Genomic DNA, 23,665 nt, shown 5'->3' with positions numbered 1-23,665 from the left:
TTCCTGCTCCTCATGATGAGTACATCAAAAGTCCTCCAAAAAGCAAAACTGAAATTTGCTTTTTTGGATCCTCTGTCCTGTTTACTCTTCTAGCACCAGCAGAACCAGTCTGTTCTACACACCCCATTCTAGCCCTCCTTTCTCTCTCTTATTCTCAGAGACACTCCCCTCCCCTCCCATTCTTGGTTAATTTCCTTTCTCCCAGATTATCTGGAAATTGCCCTTAATCCTGGCCTAGTGAATTGAAAGTCCTCCAGGGCAACTGAGAGCCTAAATTGATTCTCACCTACTTTCTCTTTCCTTATTGGATCTTTGCTCTGACCCTAGGCCTTGGAGCCTTCTGTATCCTGGAGATGAGATGAATTAAAACCCTGGAGGTTCTCTGATTTGCCTAAAGCCCTGGGGTGTGAACTCATTGCTGGTTGAGTATTAAGGGGAGGTGCTTTTTCCTTTGCACTCCACTTGGCTGTCAGCTGTTGGCCTGTTTGGTCTGTCTTTTCCAGCCCCGGGAAAGGTGAGTAACCCTCCCTTCTCACCATTTCTGTTATCATTTTATCTACTCTAGGCAGCCCCTTCTCTCCTCTTACTCCCCACTTATATCTTAATCCCCATATCTTTCCTGACCAGCCTGGGTGACGAGTTGTAGCTCAAAGTAGTGCTTTTGTAGTCACCTTGATTTACCTGCTCTTCCCTCTTCCATGTTTACACAATATATGCCTTCTAAAAAATCCATGTTAATTCATTTCTATTGTGCAGTCACCACTTTCTTGTTAAACAACTTGCCCTTAGATTTCTTGTCAGAATTATGTTTCTGTGTCAGCAGCTATCCTCAGGCACTTGGAGTGCATCCCATCCATCCTGTGATCCATAGTCACTGGGGAATTTAGGTTCTGGGATTCTGAGTGTCCCTCCCCTAGAAACTTTGAAATCTGCTTTCCCCAAACTGAGGGTGCATATCAGACAAGACCGCGTTTTCTTGTCCGGTGTTACAAATCTAGATGGTATTTTTTTTTTTTAATCAAAAAAACCTTATTTATTATGATCAAGTTGGATCTATATCTCCTAAACCAAAACCATGAAATGTGGAAACACTAAAAGGTTTTCCAGTAAATACAAGAGTAAAGCAAGCATTCTAGCTTCCCTCTCTTTATCTGGAAAAGAGTAGTAAGACAAGAGTAAATTAAAGGCACAAAGACAGACAAGGAAGAAGTAATACCATCCCCATATTCTGACAGCAAAATTCTCAAAAATGATCAAAAAAAGTAATTGTAAGTTTCCCATAATTCTCACCTCAGCAACCACTGCTTCCATGCTCCTGAAAATCCGGTCCAGAGTAGATTAGCTCTACAATTCCTAAACCCTTCAAAGGATGATAGCATTAAAGTCATCCAGGAAATTGTTAAATGCTCTGCTTTGGGCATGTTTCATCTCTTTCCCCAATCCCTAGTTCATATTCTACCATTTGTTGGTGTTTTTTGTGGGCAGGGACTGGAACTGTTATTTTTCATTCTGGTTTCCTTGGTCCATAGCACAATACCTCATCCTAATAGGTACTTAATAGCTGTTTTAATTGTTCACCTCTCTCTCAATAAGACATTTTCCTTGATTTCTAAGACCATAAACTCTCCTGTATTTCTGCATGTCTGCGAGGGAGATGGGGAGTAGTGACCCCAGGTATTGTTGTTATTGAGAAACAAGTAGCCTAGACAGCCTTGAGCCAGGACTCAGCCAGCCAGAGCCTGACAGGGTCATGAGAAAGGCTATTTGTTAGTGACCTGCGGAGTCTTCAGTTACCTTGGAACCAAATGAAAGGACTGGAAGCTGCCCCTACGTGACAGGAGGTGCAGAAGGGGTACAGGGTTTGGCCAGATAGATGCTTCATCTGCAGCAGTATGGCAGAGTACGCCAACCACTTCAGAGTCTAGACTGAAAGGGAGCTTGAGTCTCATTGCAGGCCAGGAGTTGGGGGAAGGAAGAGGGAGTAAATAGTTGGGGTATTGCCTAATGTAAGACAGCTAGATCTGCTTCTTAAACTTTTCCTACTCACAACCCCGCTTGCCCCGAGACATTTTTATGTGAGCACATCTCGAATCTGAGTCCAGGTGTTTCTGGTAGCATTTGTGAGTACACAATACAAAGGGCTCATGTTGTGTTTCAGAACCAAGGCTGTTGTGAAGTCATGCGATACAGCGTGGTAAGTGCTGTGGGAAACACCTTGGACACATTATGTCAATAATGCAGTGGGCCAAAACTCTGGAGAAAGGTGTTAAGTCAGTGGAATTGCTAAAACAATGGTTATCTAGTTTAGCATGGTGATTAATAGTTCTCTAATTCAGTACAGGTATTTAGTACTTAATATAGTTCTAAAAAATTATATAAGATAATATAGATCTATAAGATAAAAAATTTTAAAAAAGGTCTATTCGATGATGTAATTATGATAGAGTAGATAAGAACCAACAAGGACTTGACTAGAGATCTTCATTCCATCTCCCACCTTCTCCATCTCCCACCTTGGTGGTGGCTGGCTTGTCCTGCATTTCTCCACTGAGACCCATCTGAAGGTCATGAGAAAGCTACCTAGGCCCCAGGCAAGGAGCAGACTATGAAGGAGACAATAAAGAATTTGGACTTTATCCCTGGCTATTCTCAGGGTGATTACTCTGCTGAAACAAAGACTGGTCCCAAGACCTGCAGAAAGCTAACCAGAACATTACACTTGAAGGCATTTCTGGTTGTGGCAATCAGAAAGCTTTCCCTCTTGTCACCTTTTTAATCAGTACCCTTTAGTTACATGACCCACAGTTGAAGAAACCTTGAGAGAGAGGAATAATTTCCAGCAAATCATATTGAAAAGATAATTGTTAGGGAGTTTCCACAAATGTAGCCTAGGGGGAGAATTCTTGGAGAAGCCTAATAAGAAAGAGAATTTATTGTTCAGGGTGCCAAGGCATGGGTGACCACTCCTTAGGTTATGGACATAAGGGGAGAGAATTTGTCCTGGGAATTGTAGAAAAGAAAGTAGTGTTCACTGCTCTCCCTCTCTTTTTCTCTCACCACAGACCACCACGCCACATCAACAGCATGTCATCTCTGCTCCCATTTCTCCTAGGGGGAATCATCATTCTGTTGTCACTCAGTCTGGAAACCTTGAAATCTTTAACTCTTTCCTCTCCCGTAAACAACTGATTAATAATCAGGTCCTCCCAGTGTATATCTCATCTTTTTCCCCCTCCTTTTCTGATTTCATTTGCCAGTTGAGATTTGCATTTCCTCTCTATTCCAACTATTCTAGTTATATCTGAACTTATCATTTGGTCTGTCCTCTCTCCAGCCTCTAATCCATCCCATTTATTGCTGCCAGTTTAGTCTTCCTAACACAAATTGCTGATGTCCACACCATTGCTAGGAAAGAGCTAGACATTTATATCAGGTTTCAAAGTTTGCAAATTGCTTTGCTTACATTATATTTGCTTACATAATATATACATTATATATGTATACATTATATACATATATATTCATTTAGCCCTATTAGTCATGAGGAGGGCTGTATACCTGTTGTAGAGTTAAAGAAATGAGAGTCTAAAAGTTGATGACTTGGAGTCACACAGCTTATAAGGTGGAGGCTAGAGTCCTACCCAGAGTTCTCTTGACTCCCAAGTTCAAGCTCTCTCCTACACTGTCCTGCCCTGACTCTCCACTGTCTGCAGAGAAAAAGTCTAAGCTCCTTATCTTGGTATTCATGGCCCTCCACATTTGATCCTGATCTGTCTCACCACACATATTCTAGGCTCCAGCCAAAGTACACGATTTGTCATTCCTTTAAAATGACCTGTGTCTTTTTGCCTTTAGTAATATTATTTTTTAAATTCAGATTTTAGTAAGATAAGGTTAATAAAGTGCTTTATAAATCTTAAAATCTATATCAGTCAGCTGTTATAGTAGTAATTCCATGAATCAGATTTCATGTATATATATAATGCTTTTCAGTTTAACAAATTTTTAAAAAATTAGAACAACCATGTATTATTGGACTAATAGTATCACATTTTACATATGAATAAGTCATTCAGTCATTCAATCGTTCCGGACTCTGTGTGACTCTATAGATGCTATTCATGGGATTTTCTTGGCAAAAGTACTGAAGTGTTTGCCATTTTCCTTCTCCAGCTCATTTTGCACATCGGGAAACTAAGGCAGACAGGTAAAGTTACAGCTAGTAACTGCCCAAGGCTGCATTTGAATTGTCTGCTGTGCCACTTAGTTGCCCCTCACTAGGTAACTGAGTTTCAGAAGAGTTAAATGACTTGTCCACAGTCATACTATTAAGTAGCTGAATTGAGTTTCTAGTCCCTAGGAGTTTTACTCCAGATTCTCTCTTCTTTCTGCTGCACCCTACTAGAGTAACATTCTTCCACATCCATGTCAAAATCCCTCCCCAGCCTAGCTTGAAAAGATCCCTGAATCCTTTTCTCCTTATAGGATCCTAGATATAGACTGTGGTTGATGGGGGGAGGACGGAAGATGTGGTCAGCATAAAGAGTCAGAGGTGGGGGCATGGGAGTCCAGCCACAGTCTGCTTCTCCAGCCCTGGAACACCTTGTTCTCCCCTTAGTGTTCATATGTTCTTCCCTGGGTCCTGGTCATACGTCAGTGATACCTCAACCTTGGTCCAGCCTCCTGGTTGGATTAAAAATTCCATGAAGTCGAAAGTGGGATTTATGTTGGTATCTACAGAACCCAGGAGAAATCCTGCTATTTGATTCCATTAGCATGTTGTTAAGCACGTATTATATGAAAAACATTGCTCAAGACAATCCTTACTCTCAAAGAGTGGATAGTTTTCTGAGAAAGCATAATATTTACACTGATATATAGAGTATAGCCAAGGATTCTTAATTTGCAGTCAGTTCACTTGGGTTTTTAAAAAGTATCTGATCACCTAGTTTCAACCTGATATCATTTGTGATCCTGTTAAAAACAGTATTCTGAGAAGGGGTCTTCACCAGCCTGATAACCAAGGCTGATCATCTTGAGATGGGACAGAAGCTAAGGATGACCAGAGACTCAAAGGAGGAGGAAGGGCTGCCTTCTGGGCATTTGGGGTGGTCCGTAAATGGGGTTACTGTCTCTGTGCAGCTGGGTGACAGGGGTGAGAAAGGAAGCCCCTTATTCAAAGGGGCGCTGGAGTCATGGGAAGTTCTGTCATTGCAGGCCTGGCCCAGGTGAGGAACCAGCCAGGCTTCTGAGACTGTGTCTTTGCAGCTGTGGCGGCCAGCCTGAGGGAGTTTGTGGAGAACAGGCACAGTAGGTGCTTGTTGGGTTAAGGTGTCAGGTTTGGCGCGCTGTCTTGTTTTCTTGTAGGTGCTAATAAGCAGGGTGGCCAAAAGTCAAGCCACCCAGCTGGATGTTATCTGACCGCACTACGATTAGTGATTCAGATTTATGGGGATCTCGGGGGTCCTCAAGTTCCGCTCTCTCAGAGGAAACTGAGACCCCTAACATTGGAGTCATGGCTGGTGAGAATCTCACAACTCAAGAACAGTTCTGCCCTGTGGAGATGGCAGAGTGGGGAACTTGAAGAACATTTCTAATAGGAATTATGGTAGATGGAGTATGGTCAGTGTCAAGACCTTAGTTTATGGTAAAGGGATTCGCAAGCATCTTTCTATGGTGTATTGCCTCACTTCTCAGCTCCATATATGTGCTATGGAGCCACATAAAAGCTTCTCTCATGGTAACTTAAAGTGAATTAAGAACAGGTCAAAAATGACAATGATGGTAAAGGTTAAAACATTGACTCATTTTCTTAGTTTTATCACATAAGGAAAAAGTTCAATTATCACTGAATTGATAACATTTTGTTTGCAAAATTTTAAGAATTGTGTTAAAATAATGTCCTAGTTACTTACCTGATGCAAGGTTGGTTTTCTTTGTAATGAGGCTTTAACATACACACACATATACACACATGTATATATCTATATTTCTGGTTTCTCTTTTAAACAGCTATCATGGATGCACTTATAGAAGATGACATCTGCATTTTGAACCATGAAAAGACTCAGAGGAGAGATACCATCACTCCTTTGTCAATCTATACAGGAGATGAGTCTATGGCATCCCACTTTGCCCTTGTCACTGCATATGAAGACATCAAAAAGAGACTTAAGGATTCAGAGAAGGAGAATTCTCTCTTAAAGAAAAGAATACGATTTCTGGAAGAAAAGGTATTTTTCTTGTGCTGTTTTAGTGATTTACTATATTATATGAAACTTTAAAATACTTAAATTACTAAAGAATAATGGTCTTTCTATTCATTTACTTTGGTTTGACTTCAAAGGTTTGGGGAGAATGGGATTCAGATTTTATTGGAGGAGGGAATCCTTAGTGAGGAAATACCCTCTATTTACCCAGGGAGAGCAGTCTTCCTCTCTCACTTTTGGCTGCAATTGCAGGTTCTTTAGAAGGACTGCTTTCTATTCCTTGTCTTTTTTTTTTCTTTCTTTCTTCTTTTTTAGGCTGGAATCTGGGGTTTCATTGGTACAGGTAATTCCTGGGGTGGAAAGTGTCTTTATTTATCTGCAGAATATTACTTCTTTAACTTAGAATCTCAGAACATTATCCAGGGCATGGATGGGGTCAGTTGCATGTCCATCTCTTATCTCAAGCAGAACGTGAATCCACTTCTTCTTAACTGAGGCCAGTTTACCATATCCTGGCCACTGTTTATAAGGTGACTGACACTCACTGCATATTAAAGAATCCTAAATATGTAGTCATACTGAAGTGGATCTGTGGTCTCCTTCATGTAGATATTTACATCAGTGACACGGATCATAGCTTGACTGTGTCTGTCATGTATATTCTACATACATGGCCTTTGTGTCTTCCTTCCTTCCTAAGTATAAATCTCATGCAAAAAAAAAAAAAAATATATATATATATATATATATATAATTTTTTTTTTTTTTTTTTTTTTTTTTTTTTTTTTTTTGCATTGTGTTTTTGATTCTCATGTTGTGATCACTTTGTTATGGACAAACCTTTATTTTGTATTGTAGAATGCCAAATGGATTTTTATCTATTACAAAGGCAAATTAGGTACAAAGCCCACCAATGGGTTTATATAGGAAGTAGGAGCTACTGAGAATTTAGACAGACTTTATCTGGTAGAGTTTAGTCTCATGGTTTTGTTTTTTGTGGTTCCATTTTGTATATCCATGAAAATTTATGGTCTCGGTCTCTCTCTCTCTCTCTCTCTCTCTCTCTCTCTCTCTCTATATATATATATATATATATATGTGTGTGTGTATGTATATATTTGAGTGTATGTGTTGTAAAATATACATTTCATAAAAATCTGCCACTCTAGAATTTTAAAATGATGGAATGACTTCAATATAAATTAAAATGTAAAATGTATAAAATTAAAACTGAAGAATTTTTAGGTTTACTCAACTTTAGGAAGTATGTGTTTCTCTGTTAATTTAATGTAATGTTTTGAATCTGCTTCTTTATGAATTTTTAATCTTCATTTCCATTTTTGAAAGCTATAATCTAATACAAAGTGTTAGAATTTATTATTCAGTCAATCAGAGCTCCATTATCTTGCTGTAAAATCTTGGAAAGGATTTGTTAGAAATTAAGTTGATTTTTAAAAATTTTGTCTTCTGTGCCAATTTAAAAAACAAAATCCTACTAACATTTACATTTGAGGACTGATTTTAGAATTATTAATTTATAGAATATTAGCATTTTTCTTTAGAAAGTTGATTTTTGATAGAGTTGGGTTAGGGTTACTTTTCAAAGGCAAATAGCTTTAAGTCATAATAAGTCAGTAGGAAAGTATGATTTGATATATAGAAATGTGCTTTATAGCCAAATTTTATAACATATTCAAGAGAGTTACTCCTTTAAGTGGCATTTCCCCCAAACACACGTTAACGCCCTGAATAAGTTAAAACAAGCCAAAATCTAATTAGTGAGTTAATAATTCTCTTTAACAAATTAATATTTGCTGAATTGAATTTTATGAATATCATTTATTGATTGCTGCTAGAAGTTATCATTCAATAAGATTGTTGCAGAAATATTCTAAACAAGAGATTGATACTTTTCTTTTGTGTCTTGTTTTTTTAAAATGGATTAGTTTAGTAAAAAAGTGGAACTTTAATCCAATTATCCTTTGATTTTTTTTTTTTTTTTTTTTGGCCCTAAACTGCAAAATTTGAGGTAATCAGTTAGTTACACCTTTAGGTAAATTTAAAACCCTATTAAATAGTATAAATTCTTGAGTTTTTCCCCCTATTTATTCTTCTGTATTTAGCTTCTTGAAACCCGATTAAGTGAAGATGCAAGCTCTGTAGGAAGAGAACAAGTAAACAAGGCCTATCATGCTTATCGGGAGGTCTGCCTAGACAGAGATAATTTGAAAAGCAAATTGGATAAAATGGTAAGTCCTTTTGCAAAATGGAGTGAGATTAGCTAAGTGCAAATGACTATTTTCTCCTCTGCTAATATGATATTTTTAAAAAGATGCTTAAAATATGTTAAATTTTATTTCAGATTTTTTGTTTTAAAAATATACTAAAAATAGATTAATAGTTTTTGAGAATATTATAGGTTATAGTAATTTTTAAAATAGTGGAAGTAATAATTTAATTTCCTGAAAAAATTAAGACTAAATAAGTGAAGACCTTTAATATTAAAATATGGCTAGCATTAATTTCTTTATTTTTTTAAAGTGACATTGAAACAAAGATAAATTTCTAAAATTCAATGAGGACATCAGATATTTGATCCTATCAATGAAAAAAAATCTAATAAATAGAGAATATCTTAAATAAGGAAAGGGAAAAAATAAATTGATGGCAACTAAACTCAAAATTCTTGATCTTGCTTATTTATTGAAAAACTAAAATATAACGTTTTTCCCCCCAATACTTTTTGGGTAACTAAAAGAGATTGCCATGATGTGGTTTTTATACTTATTGTCTTGTCTTTTTTCCTTAGAATAAAGACAACTCTGAATCTTTGAAAGTGTTAAATGAACAGCTGCAGACTAAAGAAGTTGAGCTCCTCCAGCTCCGGACAGAGGTTGAGACTCAGCAAGGTAAGAAGCAGTTGTGGTGTGGCTCTTACGCTTGGGCAGCACTTTGGCTCTGGGAGCACAAGTCCATGCCGAGACTTGCTCCCTGGCTGGCCTCTGTGGGACTATTCAGCCTTGGAGAGCCTCAACTTGGGCTGAGTTACGTTGTCACTAGGGACCTTCCAGCTTTGAACCTGTCAGATCCAGTCATGGTGAAGGGTATGCACTTAATTTTTCTTTTCCCTTAAATTTTACATAAGGCTTATGTTAGTCGATATATTCATTTTATCCTCCTCGTTTTTCTTTTACTCTAAATAATTTTGTGTGGTATTAGTAGTATTTAATATAAATTATGCTGTTTCCTCCCCCAAGGGGGAGGTCTATACATGTGTTTGAGTCCATGAAATTTTTTTTTGGTGGGGGGGGGGGGGGGGGAGTTAGTAAGGGGTAGGGGAGGAGAATCTCATTCTTCTTACTAGGACAGTGAAAGCTAGGAAAACCGGATGGCCAGGCTAGTGTCTGCAGAATCAAAAAGGCCCCTAATGTGTACTGAGAGAGGGATCACAGACTAGGGGATTGATTATTGAATGGGCCAAGAAAATCATTGTATGAAACGGGTCCTACCATTGGCTGGCTGGGGCTCTAAAAGTCTCTGCCTTTGATTCAGATTGCTCATGGGTGTTTACTGCTCTAGAGAGGAGAAAAGTGAGAAGGGACAGGACATGCAGCATCAACACAGGAAACACTGTGGCCATGCTCAAATCTTACAGAATGAACCAGACAAGCTGATTAGGAAATTTGAATGAGTTTTCATCATGCTCATAGTGGAACTTTAAACAGGATGAAAAGTTACTTTTTGTGTTAAAACTATAGTCAACTCTATTTATCCATGGCAAATTTTTTATCCCAATCTGGCCTCAAGGTCATGTGCCCATGATAATGTTAGAACATTATCGAGAATATTTGCTGTGGGGAAAATAATAAAATAAATTGTAGAAGTGAAAGAGTTCTTAAATTGCCTCTTGTTTTGTGCTATCTTTACTACTGCTCTTCATTACTATGGGGTCTTGAGACATGACTGCTGTTCTTTTAGTAAAAACTCATTTCTGCTTTTTTTTCCAGTGACTGGCATAGTGGAAGAATATTGCATGTGCCCAGGTTTAAATCTTGGTATTGCCACTTCCTGTTTGGTGACCTTATCATAGTCACCTCATGACTCAGCCTGTAGTTTCATCTCAGGAATTATGAAGTTAAACTAAGATAACTCCAGTCCTTTTCCAGCTGTAAATCTTATCATATCCGATCTGCTTCAGAGGCTGACACTGTTTACTGATGACTTCAATTGTTGCTGCTTCTTTTTTCCAGTGATGAGGAATCTAAACCGACCTTCATCAAATTGGGAGGTAGAAAAGCTGAGCAGCGACTTGAGAATCCATGGTTTGGAACAGCAGCTGGAACTGATGAGAACAGAATGTGCTAATCTAAGAACAGAACTCCAAAAATTTAAATCCAAGGTACGCTGAATTCTGAAAGTGAATAGTCTCGATTTCCAATACCAGAGAGAAATTGTTATTGTTTTTGTTATTGTTTATTCTTGAATCCCAAAGATCACTTAAAATACTTCTTTAGAAACAGAATAGGAATAATGTCCAGTTGTTAAAACTATGCCTTTTCTTCTCATAGAACCATGTCTTGTAAATACTGTTTTGGCATATATTATGTGTTTGCTGGGACCTTCAGGTTGTGTTGTTTTGTTAAACAATTTAACAATTTAAACCTTGAATTGCTTCAATTGTCTTCAGTTAGCAAAGAATACTGGGGAGTGGTTAGCTTGGAGAAGAAAAGACATACATGAGGATGATAACTGTCTTAAAAAATTAAAGAATTGTCATTTGGGGAAAGGACTAGTTCTATATTATTTGGCTCCAGAGCGCAGACCCAAGCAGGAACAATGGCAGTTATTACTTATTTTAGTTCAGTTTATAGAAAATATTCCCAAATCGTGGAGCTATAGATTGAACTCTCTCCACAGGAAATAAGTCTCACTCATGTGACACTGGGTGAGGCCCTGTCTGAAATGCTGTAGAAGTAAGTGATCTTTATTCAAATAGGACATAGGTAACACAGAAAGTCTCTTTTGAGCTTAGATCTTCAGTGTGGTGATTTGTAAAATCCATCATCTCCCAAAGTCTGATTTTCCTTTATATAAAGAAGATATATCAAGAGTTTATCTCCAAAATTTTTTTAGGTTTTTATATCTATAAGAAATCTTAATCTGAAGGCCATAAACTTGTTTTTGCTTTTAATACTTTTAAATAATCTTTCAATAGGATTGGTTTTACTTGTAATCCTATGTATTTTATTTCTTTAAAATTCTTCTGATAAGGATTCCATGGCTTCACCAGACTGTCAAAGGAACCCAGGAGACCAAAAATAGGTTAAGACTTCTTAAGCTAGATTGAGGATTCTTAACCTTTTTCCACCTGTGATCCCTTCTCACTCAAGAAGTTTTTATGCTAATCTAGGTATATAGAAATATAAAATAGGTATATAAATCAAACACTGATAATAAATCATAATTTTATAATCCCATAACTTTGATTTATGAGACCCCATATAGGGTCATGACCCACAGTTTAAGAAGCTAGAGGCTAGATGAAACAGGGTGGGGTCAGGGAGAGATTCAAGTCAGAGCTGAACAAATTGACTTTCTCTTTGGTTTGAACACTCAGACCTATTAAAGTAGAACCTTAACATAGTCAAAAGTCAGATTTCTGGTATCTTCTGTCATCCCAAACACTTTAAGTGAACATTTCATTACTTAGGTAACTATTACAGAAAGTTTAATTGTTAAGGAAAGAAAAGAAGACTAGATAATTCAGTTCATTTTTTAAAAAATATATTATTTATTTTTTTACAGCCCTTGGTTTCGTGAATGCTGCCTTGGGAGGGAAAATATGTTTTAATAAACCAAGTCATCAAAACATCAGGGTGTGAGTTTTATCTGATGATGGGAAGGTATTTAAAGATCTAGTTCAGTACATATTATGTGCTCAATAAATACTTTAAATGAATTGAATCTTAGTAGGTCAAAGGTAGTTTAATTGTGGCAAAAACTCATTGACTAGCCCAGTTAGGATTTCTGTGAGAATGTAGGTGCTGGTACCAGTTGTCACTATTGGCAAGGATTTGTGCCATGCCTATCATTAAGATCCAGAACTGTCCATCCTGTGCAGATACTTAATCTTTGGGAATCAGATGTGACCCAGAGCAAGCTACGTAATCTCTCTGAAGGCCTCGTTTCTTCATTTTTATATGAAGAGATTATTCTGCATAACGTTTAATGTCCTTTCCACTTTTTTAAGCACTTTGATCCTGACTGGACTTTGAACAACTCATACAATTGAGGGGAATGCCAATGCTAACTTCTCTTTATCTTCACCACTGATGCTTTAAAGAAAAAGACTTCTGGCTAATGGCTCCTTTCTGACTTACATCCTTGGGCCAAAGAATTCTTCTTGAAACCTTAAAGTTAGGGAATTTCAGTATTGGTAAATATTGATAAATGAGTAAAGGTCCTGCTGAATCAACTATTTCCCTCTAAGAACTCCTTAAAAGAATAATCTATTAGTAAGAAAGAGAAAGGATTATTGACAGTGCAGAGGGAGAACCCCGGCCCTGGAGTCAGAGGGAGTTTAAATCTGGCCTAAGACATTTAATCTTTCCTAGCTGTGTGACCTTGGGCAAGCCATTTAACCCCAACTGCCTCACTCTTAAAAAAAAAAAAAAAAAAATTAGTGTTGTGGGAATGATAGCCTGCTCAATCTAGAGGATTAAGGGATGGTGGAGACCATCAATCCCAGGTATTCTTTGGGGCCTCTGAATGAGCGTCTCTGGCAGGCACCCCTGCTGAGCTCCTTGCAGGGCTGCCTGTCTCCCTTTGGTGTCCACTTGTGCTTCAGCCACACCCTGTCAAACTGTCTGGGCAGATGGGCCAAGCCAGGCGGAGGGTAACTGGCCGCCTCTGACCATTGGTGAATTACAGTCTGGCTCCCAGGCACGTGAAGACTTTCCCCAGGTAAATACGTAGAGGAAAAGTTTGTTCCAGTGCTCACAAAGAAGGTGGAACAGGTGCTGTGGGTGCTTAGAGCTTGGCAAGACATTGAAGATGCCCAGTCATCCCCTGTACTCGGCCTCTTGCCAGTCGTTCTGGTTTTTGTCCTATCACGGGACCTTGCAGTCTCTGGAGGAGAGAGTGAGGCTGATTTTTGCTCCCTTGCCTCACTTGAATCTGATTCATACTCAAATAAAAAGACATCCCCTAGTGATGTCATTGATCCTTTGAAAATAAGGACAAACAACAATGTATTCCCCTGCTATTTGGGTCATTTGTCAATTTGTCATTTCTTCTTAAGTCAGCTTCAGCTTCCTGAGGGTAAGGGTCATTTCTTAACTTTCTAGCTCCCGAAGTACCTCACACTATGCTTTATGTAGACTTGGCAAAGAATAAATGTGAAATGGAAGCAGTCCCCTTATGCAATAGAAAGAGAGACCTGAGTCCTTTTTGATCATCTGATGCTTTTTTATTGCCATATTAAGATGCTGTGCACAGTAAAGTCCAAGATATTCAAATGTAAAATATTATTTAAGAATATTTTGGGGTCTTGAAGCTAGGTTTCCTTAAAACAAACTTAAGAATGTATTAGTCACTTTATAATTAGCAGAATGACCTGATAATTTTTATTTGTTTTATTTCTGCACATTTTTGCTATTTCATTTAAAAATGACTCTTCCCCCAAAACAATATTGTACATAATGTTTGAAGAATTTTAGTCCCTAAATTAATGTGGTGCTGATTTTCAGCAGCCCACTAGATGGCACCAAAGGGAATACAATTAACTCAAGTTGAATTTCACAATCATTTTCTTTAAATTTTTTATTATGAAGCTACTGAATTTTGTCTTTTATTTCTTTAAGTCTTTTTGATTTGGCAATATTTGTTAATTGCAATATATGGAAAAACAAAACATTTCAGTAGTTGTTACTGCTAATATATATCTAGATTGTAGGTGGATAGATACCATTAGTAGTTTCAGAATAAAAAAAGTTCCCATCTCTATAGTACTTTAATGTTACAAAGTTCTTTCCTCAGAATATTCCTGTGAGTTATAGAATACAAGTAGAAGGAAAAAGGTTGTGAAAATGAGATTCAGAATTTGGAATTTGGGGGGGTTAGCTCTCTTGTAATCTTGGACTTCAGAGACCCTTGTCCTCTTCACGGTGAAATATGACTTCCCCCAGTCCTAACCAAAAAAATTTCTGCCTTTTCTTATTGGGTGTCCATTATGTACTTTGAACATGAAAATTATTTTGGACCAATCCTTTGTTTTTCCTGATGTTAAAACTAAATTTGCTTCTGCAGCTTATACCAACTGCTCAAAATTAATCCCTTTTTCACTTGATAATCTTTCAAAGATTATCTGTTGCTCCTCTCTGAATTTCTAGCCTAAATAACCTCAGTTCCTTTTATTTATCCTCATGTGACACATTATCTTGGTTCCCTTCACTATCCATGTTATTCTCCTTGGCACACTCTGTAGCTAAATAGTATCCTTTGGGACCCAGAATTGAAAATAGTACTTGGACCAGGGCAGACCATTTTTTTAGCCACAAACATTGTCCTTCTCATTAAGATTATATTTGCTTTCTTGGATTTCATTTTTTTATTGTTGATTCATTGGACTGGCAATCCTCTAAAATTTTAGTACTGTGGTGTACAGAAAGGGAATAATGAATAATGAGATGAAAAATAGACATCGGGCTGAGGTAGATATCCAGATCTATCTAGACCTTAATTTGAAATACTTGTCCTAGATGTATTGAATCAGATGAATGACATTCATCATAAGCAGATGAATGCTTAAGGAGTATCACTTCAGTAGCTCTGTAGAAGACAGATTGGAGTGGAAAAGGCTGGGAATGTCATAGCAAGTAAGAAGCAGACCTGATGTGACTCTGGGTGAGTGGGGAGATTATAGGACCTTCATAGGATCCCATCTTTCCTGTTCTGAACCCTTTGACATCTGCTGTAACCAGATTTAGATTACCTGTCCTAGTGTGTCTATTGGCTTTTCTCTCACAATTTCACATACCCCCAAAGTTCTTAATTATTTCTATTTCAGCAACCAGTTTCTTCCTATCAGTGAGAATTAGAGCCATAATAGACTTATCCTATGTTGGTTCCTCTAACTTTTTCTGGATGAAGCTCTTTAAGACAACTCAGGTTACTATTAGCTACTCTTGTTTTTGGCAGAGAAAAAGCTCCATCAGCTGTTTGGGAAATATAGTCCTTCCATCACTGGGAAGTCAGCTTCAGTGTCAGGCTCTTCCTGTCCAACCCATTTAATACATCCCATACTCCATCACTGGGAAGTCAGCTTCAGTGTCAGGCTTTTCCTGTCCAACCCATTTAATATATCCCATACCTGACCAAACATTGCCTCTGTGATTTCTGTCTCTGACAACATTCAGATCTTCAGGGCCTGATGTAGCCTAGAGCATGGTCCAGGGGTCACATCATTTCTGTTTCTTTCCCTGGGTACCGTCATCCAAATGCTCTCCTGACTTCTGAACACATTTTACAAAAAGCTGTTCAAGTGCTCTGCCCAGTTTCTTCTCTTCATTTTCTCTTCCTTTTATGCCTTTTGTTTCTGGCACACTATTTCAGAGCCACCTTATAATCAGGATTTTTGTCCTTTAGTCTTAAGTAATATCTGTGACATTAGGTATGTTGCCATTCTTTTTGTTAGGCCCCTTTTGTGCCTTTGGAGGCCACTGTCTTAGTGTTCTTTTTCTTGGATTTTGTCATTTACTGTATGTGGTATCAAGTTGGACATTGGGGCAGATGGAAATTTACCTTCTTCCTTTGGTTTAATTTTCAATTGGGTTTAGATTTGTAAGATTCTAGACCAAAAAAAATACTGTTTTGGAGGATGCCAGTTTTAGTCTGGGCTAAAGTCATTCATTCATTCCTGTATTTTCAGATCTGGCCCACATAACTAAACTTCATTTTCAGACATTATCTCCTTAACCGACTGGTCATTTTCCAGATCTGTCTAGACCTTAATCTGAAGCCTTTGCCTTTATCCAACAGCATAAATTAAAGCAGTGTTCTTTGTCATGGTTTCTGTTGGCAGTAAATGAAACTTTACAAAAGTATTGTATTAAATTTTAAATTATATAAACTTCAACTTTACTTTTACTTTTAATTGAATTTTTTTTTTAAGTTAAGAGATTATGGGCTTAAATAATTGTAGTTGGGCTATTAGTAATTAAATGTTTTATGAATGATTTGTATATTCGTGTATGTATGTGTGTATATGTGTGTGTATATATATATATATAATTTGTAGAACTTTTTAATTTATTACTAATTAACATAGTACCATACTTGAAAATGAACTGTCTCAACTTTATTTTTATATATTTTTTTTAATGAAAGGGTCTGTCTCAGGAAGACAATCTCAATAACACAGACTTCCAAAGGCCAAACATTCAAAGGTATGAAACATCCTTACATATTAAAAATTGCAGATTTTGAGCACCAGCCCTGAATTCAGGAGAACCTGAGTTCGAATGTGACCTCAGATACTTAACACTTCTGGCTATGTCACCCTAGGCAAGTTACTTAACCCCAATTGCCCCAGCAAAAGAAAAAATGATAATAATAATTGCAGATTTTTTTAATGCTACTTTGTAACTGAAATCCTGTGTTTGCTTATGTTTGCATGGATGTTAACTTGCTATGGTATGTCAAATGTGGTTTTATTTATCTAATTCTTTACTTTTTATTTTGTTACTTTTAAAATTTTGATTCCAGTCAATCAATGGAATCCTTTACTTCATTATGATCTATCTATATATAGATTGAGGCATCAATTTATTCAGTAGATGCATTGCTAGAAAATTATATTATCTTTTTATAAATCAGGTTATATTGTAAACACACTGAAGCATTTATTATTTAAAGGAATCCTGTGTTGAATCTTTTTGTGAAATAAGTCATCTTGTTAATTTGTTTTATTATTTTATATACTCTATATAGTGTGTATATATATATATATATATGATATATGTATGTATAATATATATTATATAATTTCTCCATATATTATAATTCAGATTTATGAGCATTAGACTTCAGAAATCAGATAGACATGCTAATAGTGTATGTTATATTATTTTATGGTTTACAAAGTACATTCTTACTTGATCACATACGAATTAATGGTCAAGATGAAGTTTTTTACCTTGCAGATAGTGAAATTTTTTTTTCAATAAACAAATATGTTTTTCTCCAATCCACCTCCATTGGAAAATCCCTGAAACAAATATGCATAATCAAATAAAACAACTTCCTGCATAGACCATGTATAAAAAAAATCATATTTCTATCTGTATCCTGAGTCCTCTGTTGGGATGATGGTAATATACATCATGATTGATCCAAAGTTCTTAAATCTTTCAAAGTTGTTTTTACTGTGTATAAATTGTGCTTCTGATTCTATTCACTTTACTCTGCTTCAGTTCATACAGATCTTCCCAGATCTCTTCTGAAACTTTCAATTTTGTCATTTCTTATAATGCATATTATAATCCATTAATAATGCTGTGATTTGGTCATTCCTCAATAGATGGGTGCACTCTTAGTTTCCAGATATTTGTTATTTAAAAAATGCCCTAGATATTTTTATACATAGGAGTCTTTTCCCTCTCTTTTTGATCTCTTTTGGTAGAAACTTGCTAGTAGCATCACTGGGCCCAAGCCTGTGGAGCAATAATCTGGGAGATATAGTTCTGATTTTACCAGAATGATTAGTCTTATTCAGACCAGCCTCCCCAGCAGCACCTTAATTAGTTTTCCCATAGCCCCTGCAAGCGGTCATTTTCCTTTTTTTGTTTGTTTTGTCAATATGAATCTGAGGTTGACATATTTGTCTTTATCAATTGAAAAATTGTGTTCATTGTTATAAATTTGAATCAATTCCCTGTCATCTTAGATATGAGACTATTCCCCACCCCAGTTATGTTTCCTTTCTAATTTTGGTTACATTGCCTCTGTGCACAGTCATCTTTACTTAATGTGATCAAAATTATCCATTTTATCTTCTGTGATCCTACCTAGCTCACTTTGTTTGATTATGAACTCTTTCCTAGAGACATAATAAAATAACCCTCATAAAGTCCATGAACTAACATTACTCCCTCTCTGATATGCAACTTTTCATGGATGACTTGACTAGATAGTAGCTTTAGTTTTTTTAGATAGTAGTAGATAGTAGCTTTTAGGTCTAGTCTTCATCAGAGTCAGAAGTCCATTTATGCTAGGTTATTTTTTTTAATATTCCATAAAAGAGATTAAAAAGTAGGCGTATTTAAGGGATAATTACCAAGAATAGCTTGTCCTTATTAGCCCCTGCTATGTTGAAAAAGCCAGTTGTACCTGTGTATATTGAGATGACATTGTTAGTCTGTAGATGAACCTATCTCACAACTTTGCCCTGCTGCTTCCTTCACTAAATACCAAATATACTAACAATCTAGTTTTTTAAATAAAACCTGAAATCATGGTGTGATAGCCACTTAAAGCTACTACTTACCATTGACCTATGAATTTTATCGAGTTTTATTGCTGCAGAAATTTTTGAAACAAGAAGAATCCCACTTTGTTCTGGAGGCATCCCTTTTTAATTTGTTTATTGTACTGCCGGCAAACTCTCAGTCTACATATTCCCGTCTATGCCTTCCACTCATTATATCTCTTCCCTCTAGAGCTAAACAGAACAAGTTTAATAACTCCCTTGGACAGGTATCCCTCATGGCCTCTTTTTCTCCCCAAATCTTTAGCCTTATTGCCTTCGGCCTCACGTCCCACATGGCATGTTCTCCAATCCTGCTACATCTTAGTTACCTTCTTGTTGAATGAAAATTCTTCATGTCGAATGAATAATATTCAAATAATCTTAAGAATTATGGTCAACTAAAGAGCCTACTGGAGAGTTTCTACTTGTGATTATTTTAAAAGACAAAATACTAATTTTTCTGTTTAAAATGGTGTTTTTAACTCAGTAGGCATAAGAATGTGGAATAGTTGTTTTTAATTAGAGATTTAATGTCATTAAAGCAAAAAAAAGTCTGATGAATGTCATCTTGTCTTTTCCAGTTTCATATAAGCATTGTTAAAAATCATGTGATGTGAAAATATCTTCAAAAAGGGGAGGAAAGACCTTTTCTACAGTAATATTAACATATCAGCAAATAAAGTCGTTTAAAAAATTGGTTTGATTGTGTCCCCATCCTCCCCTATCCATGTATTTTTCAAATGTGATGATTGCGCTGTCATTTCTTGGTTTGCCACCAGAGGGAAGGCTTGCCCTTGGTAATTCCTTTAGCTGTGGCACCGGTTTTCAGTTGCTGGGACTAACCACTCCTTCCCCTCCCAGGTGTGTGAGAAACCTGCTGGGCTCCTTGGCAGCCAGGCCCAAGTTTTAGTTGCCCTGCACCGAAGAACACTGGGGGGGGAAGGGGGAGGGGGGTGCCAGATAGCTATGCGGTGGAGACCATTAAAGTGCGAGGCTTTAAAGCTTTACTTGGCCACTTGTTAGGAAGGGCTGGTTTGTGATCTGGCTTCAGTGTTGTATAATCTGTGAGATCCTTTTGTTTTCTTGAGAAAAATCAGATCCCGTGTGAGTCATCTCCTTAAAATTATAAAAGCAAATTCATTTTTAAAGTATTGGTTTGTTGTACTTAATGTGAATTAACACGTGTCCAATCTACACTCTTGTGTTAAGCAATGCAGAGTCATTTTGAATGTCCAGAATCACACTTGTAGACAGAAGCCTATATGGAACATTTATTGTGGGCAGCATAGCATCCTCATGGTTCAATGGGGAAAAGAGGCGTGCCTGGCTAATTTGTGTGAAATAATTTATCCCCATCAAAAATTTGCAAAAGTCCTATGATGTTTAAAAAATGTACTTGAAATTTGTTTTGATTATGCCTATTTGTTATTAGGATTTTGTCTGTCCTTCCCCTCTTCCCAACCCCTCCTGTAAGAGGGAGAAAAATTAGGAGGAAAATAAAATAAATCTTTATTCATTGAAAAATAAATTTTAGAAATAATTGGTTAGCAAATGTAGATGCAAAAGGCTTAAACTACTAGTTTGTTTTATTAGAAGTAACGTGGCACCGGTTGTGATTGCTGCTAGTAAGATAGTATGTGCCCTTTTCAATGAAGTGAGTGGTAATACAAAAATGAAACCTTTAAAAGTAATTAATTCAAAATAATTCTAATATTTTTGCACTTCCACTATTTTAATCTTTTCTGTGTAACTGACCAATGATCTATTTTTTAGGCTCTCATTTAGCTGGAATTCTGTCAATCAGAAGAAAGACATTGACTATCTATTACATGTATTGTTTTCCTTCATTGAGTAATCTTTGGAAATGTGAGATATGACCATTCAGATTTAATGTCTCATTTATAATTTTTCATAAGAAGCCTTTATTCTGAAGTCCTCATGATCTGAAAGGGCAGAGTCTTTTAGAAGATAAACTCTGACCACCTCTGGATGGTGGGGTAGATCTCCACAACCTACCTCGTTTTTCAGTGCTCTCTGAGCTTCAGTTTAATGATTTTTGAAATGGGGATAATAAGGCCTGCAGTCCCTCTGTCCCCATGCTGTTCTGAAGCTCGATGGCAAGAATCTGGGCAGAGGCTCTTTGGGTAAATAGTGCTGTTCTTTGGCTCTTTTCCAGCAAGGACCAGGTCTTCTCTCTTGGACCATCAAAGTCAACAAGTTGAGGTCTATTAGGCATGAAACAATTGTAATAACTCAAATATAAATATATGTTTATTTTGGCTTAGTAGAAGTTAAATGAATCTATATATCAGATAGATATAATTTGAATTCATGGTTTCAAGATTGTAAGAGTAAAATATCAGATTCTGAATGCCAGTTTGCTTTTGATTAAACTTCATACATTGATAGGTACGACTGTAACAATTCACTGAGTTATTTTGAAAATGGACAGTATATTTTCTGTATTTACATTTTTGCTTGTTAACATAAATTGGAATGATTTGTTTTCTTTTTAATAAATGATTCAGGTCAAATGAGTCACTTAATGCTATTTAAAAATTTCAGTTAAGATGCATGATTGATTTTTTTAAGTCTCTTCATTAAATAATTCATGTTCCTTTTGCTCTTTTTTTTTTAATTTAATCATGGTTTTGTTGAGTTAGTTTATAGTTGTGCATAAACTTCCAGAAAAGCGATTATGTTCAGATCTACTGTTAGATTTATAACTTTTAAGGCTGGAAGACTACTTGGGAAATGAGCTTAAAAGAAATAGTGAACATTATGTTTTTAAAATTCTATATTTCAGTGATAACATGCAACATGCCTACTGGGAACTCAAGAGAGAAATGTCTAATTTACATCTTGTGACTCAAGTGCAAGCTGAACTACTAAGAAAATTTAAAACTTCATCTATAATCAAAAAAGGCAAGTCATCATCAGAAAGCAACCTGATTTTAGCCTTTCAATATCTTTTCAGAATGTTATAATTTGAAGATGATAAACCAGAAAATAATGTGTTTCAGGCTACCTGTTTTCTGCTTTGACTCTAGTAGACTCCGAGTGGTCAACTTCACATGTAAAGGTGTCGCTGACATGTTTTTTTTCTTTCGTCTTGTATTTTTTTCCCCTTGTGGCTTTTTTCTTTGCCAAGTGTTGCTTATGTGAGTAAGGCTGAGGTGTTAGGTTGACTCTGTTTGACCTTTTACCACAACTTCTTCACATAAGAACAAAAGAAGGCAGCTGGCCTTGTGTTTTCTGAAGTCCAGAGTAGGCATATATTATGCCAAGTTAGAAAAGTCTTCTCAACTTTTTTTTTATATTTTTGAAAATAAAACATTTTGTTGGACTTTTTTTTCTGTGTTTTGCCAACCAAACATGAGAATTTCTAAAGTATTGATATATTAAAATTGGCACTTTTATTTAGCTTCTCCTAATACAAAATTGCTCTAACTATTTATGTTTTATCTCTAATATACATTTTAGAACTTTGTATCATCTGATAATAGAATCCAAATTTATTAACTAGGTTTTTTTTTAAATCATATGTTCCTTAACAGCTATAAATCTTAATTCCTTCAAATGTAGATGAATGTATTTTTTGAAAAAAATCCCAACTTGAATTATTTTATAAAGAGAAGAATCTTTTCATAAGGCTTACCTCCTAGCTATTTTAACTTTGAGTTTTGAAATTGAGTTTTGCATGCGCTGTTTTTCTTAAACCACAAACTACATTTTTAGCATTATTCTCTTTGTAGCAGTTTTATGGAATAACATATTAAGTATAATTTTGGGAAAAGAAAGTGAGGAAAGACAAGGCTTTGAAAAGGTATAAAAACCCTGTTATCCTAAAGTGGCACTATGTCACATTTGGCTCTGCTATTAAGCTGCATGACCAAGAGAAATTAATATCCTTAAGGCTCAATTTTTTTCATCTATAAAATGGAGATAGTAAAACTTGTAAAGCTTGTTATGAAAAAATACTTTTAATCCTTAAAGTATTATGGAATTATTTTTATTATCATTATTATTGATTATCATAATCAGCTCATTTTATTGGCTAGTCAAAATGATTTCATAAACAAGCAAGTTAAATTTCACTATGTACTTGGATCTTGGGCTTTAGAATAGTTGGTCTGATTCTTTAAGTGGAAAATAAATGACGGGAGTCTGATTTCTTTCTTTCTTTCTTTTTTTTTTTTTTTTTGAATATTGGGGTAAGTGACCTGCCCAGGTCACAAAGCTAGAAGTATTAAGTGTCTGAGGCCAGATTTTAACTCAGATCCTCCTGACTTCAGGGCTGGAGCTCTATCCACTGTGCCACCTAGCTGCCCTGGGAAGTCTGATTTCTAAAAGAAAAACTACTAACAGTAGGCCATTTAGAAAAGCACCTTTGGCTGTTTTCTTGGGTTGAACTGTGTTTAATGAAAACCTGGGGACTATTGCTCTGTCTGTTGCTGCTCAGATCAGTAGACAGGCTTTTCCAGCTTCTGGGGGAGAGGGGGGCAAGGGAGAAGGTGTTTCCTTGAGAATTGCCATTAGATTATCCTGTGACTTCTCATGAGTAATATCATTTCTGGTGCTCAAGGCCATGTATTTTCCAAGGCTGATTTTCTCAAGTGTGAATGCAGGCTCAAGGGAAGTATTCCCATCCACTGAACATGCTGCTAGGAGCGGAAGCAGAGGTAAGACTTGCATAGGTCTTTCCCCTGCTGCCATGTTGAACCTGATGTTGAGCAGCGCTGCTTCCAACCCTGCCTTCCCCACCTTTCCTGCATAATTGATATAATTTAAAATGCAGTTTTTGTTGCTTCTTACCAAACTGCATCATATTAAGCTTTTGCTATGTATGACTTTTTTTTGAGCTACAAATAATTTTATCTTCTAATCTCGTCCACCCTTTACTTTGGTACAGGGAAGTTTACAGTACTCT

The 23,665-nt window shown here is 36.4% G+C and overlaps 1 protein-coding gene across 6 annotated transcripts in view; it reads left to right on the top strand.

Moving 5' to 3' along the window:
- The window catches only part of AZI2 (5-azacytidine induced 2), a 35,476-nt gene that overhangs the window by 7,699 nt on the left and 4,112 nt on the right, over window positions 1-23,665 (top strand). For 2 of the 6 annotated variants that reach the window (XM_031940406.1, XM_003772036.4), the window contains exons 2-7: window positions 6,013-6,233; window positions 8,333-8,458; window positions 9,019-9,118; window positions 10,460-10,608; window positions 16,596-16,654; window positions 21,542-21,660. In XM_031940406.1, coding sequence (XP_031796266.1) covers window positions 6,018-6,233; window positions 8,333-8,458; window positions 9,019-9,118; window positions 10,460-10,608; window positions 16,596-16,654; window positions 21,542-21,660 — 769 coding nt within the window. In that variant the 5' untranslated portion in view covers window positions 6,013-6,017. Of the gene's footprint in view, window positions 1-327; window positions 515-6,012; window positions 6,234-8,332; window positions 8,459-9,018; window positions 9,119-10,459; window positions 10,609-16,595; window positions 16,655-21,541; window positions 21,661-23,320; window positions 23,418-23,665 lie in introns of all 6 variants that reach the window. The other 4 variants (XM_031940408.1, XM_012551382.3, XM_031940407.1 and 1 more) reach the window with 3 other exon arrangements.

This window comes from Sarcophilus harrisii, chromosome 5 (genome assembly GCF_902635505.1).
Source record: "Sarcophilus harrisii chromosome 5, mSarHar1.11, whole genome shotgun sequence".
NCBI lineage: Eukaryota > Metazoa > Chordata > Mammalia > Dasyuromorphia > Dasyuridae > Sarcophilus > Sarcophilus harrisii.
This window is presented reverse-complemented; position numbering and strand designations above follow the sequence as displayed.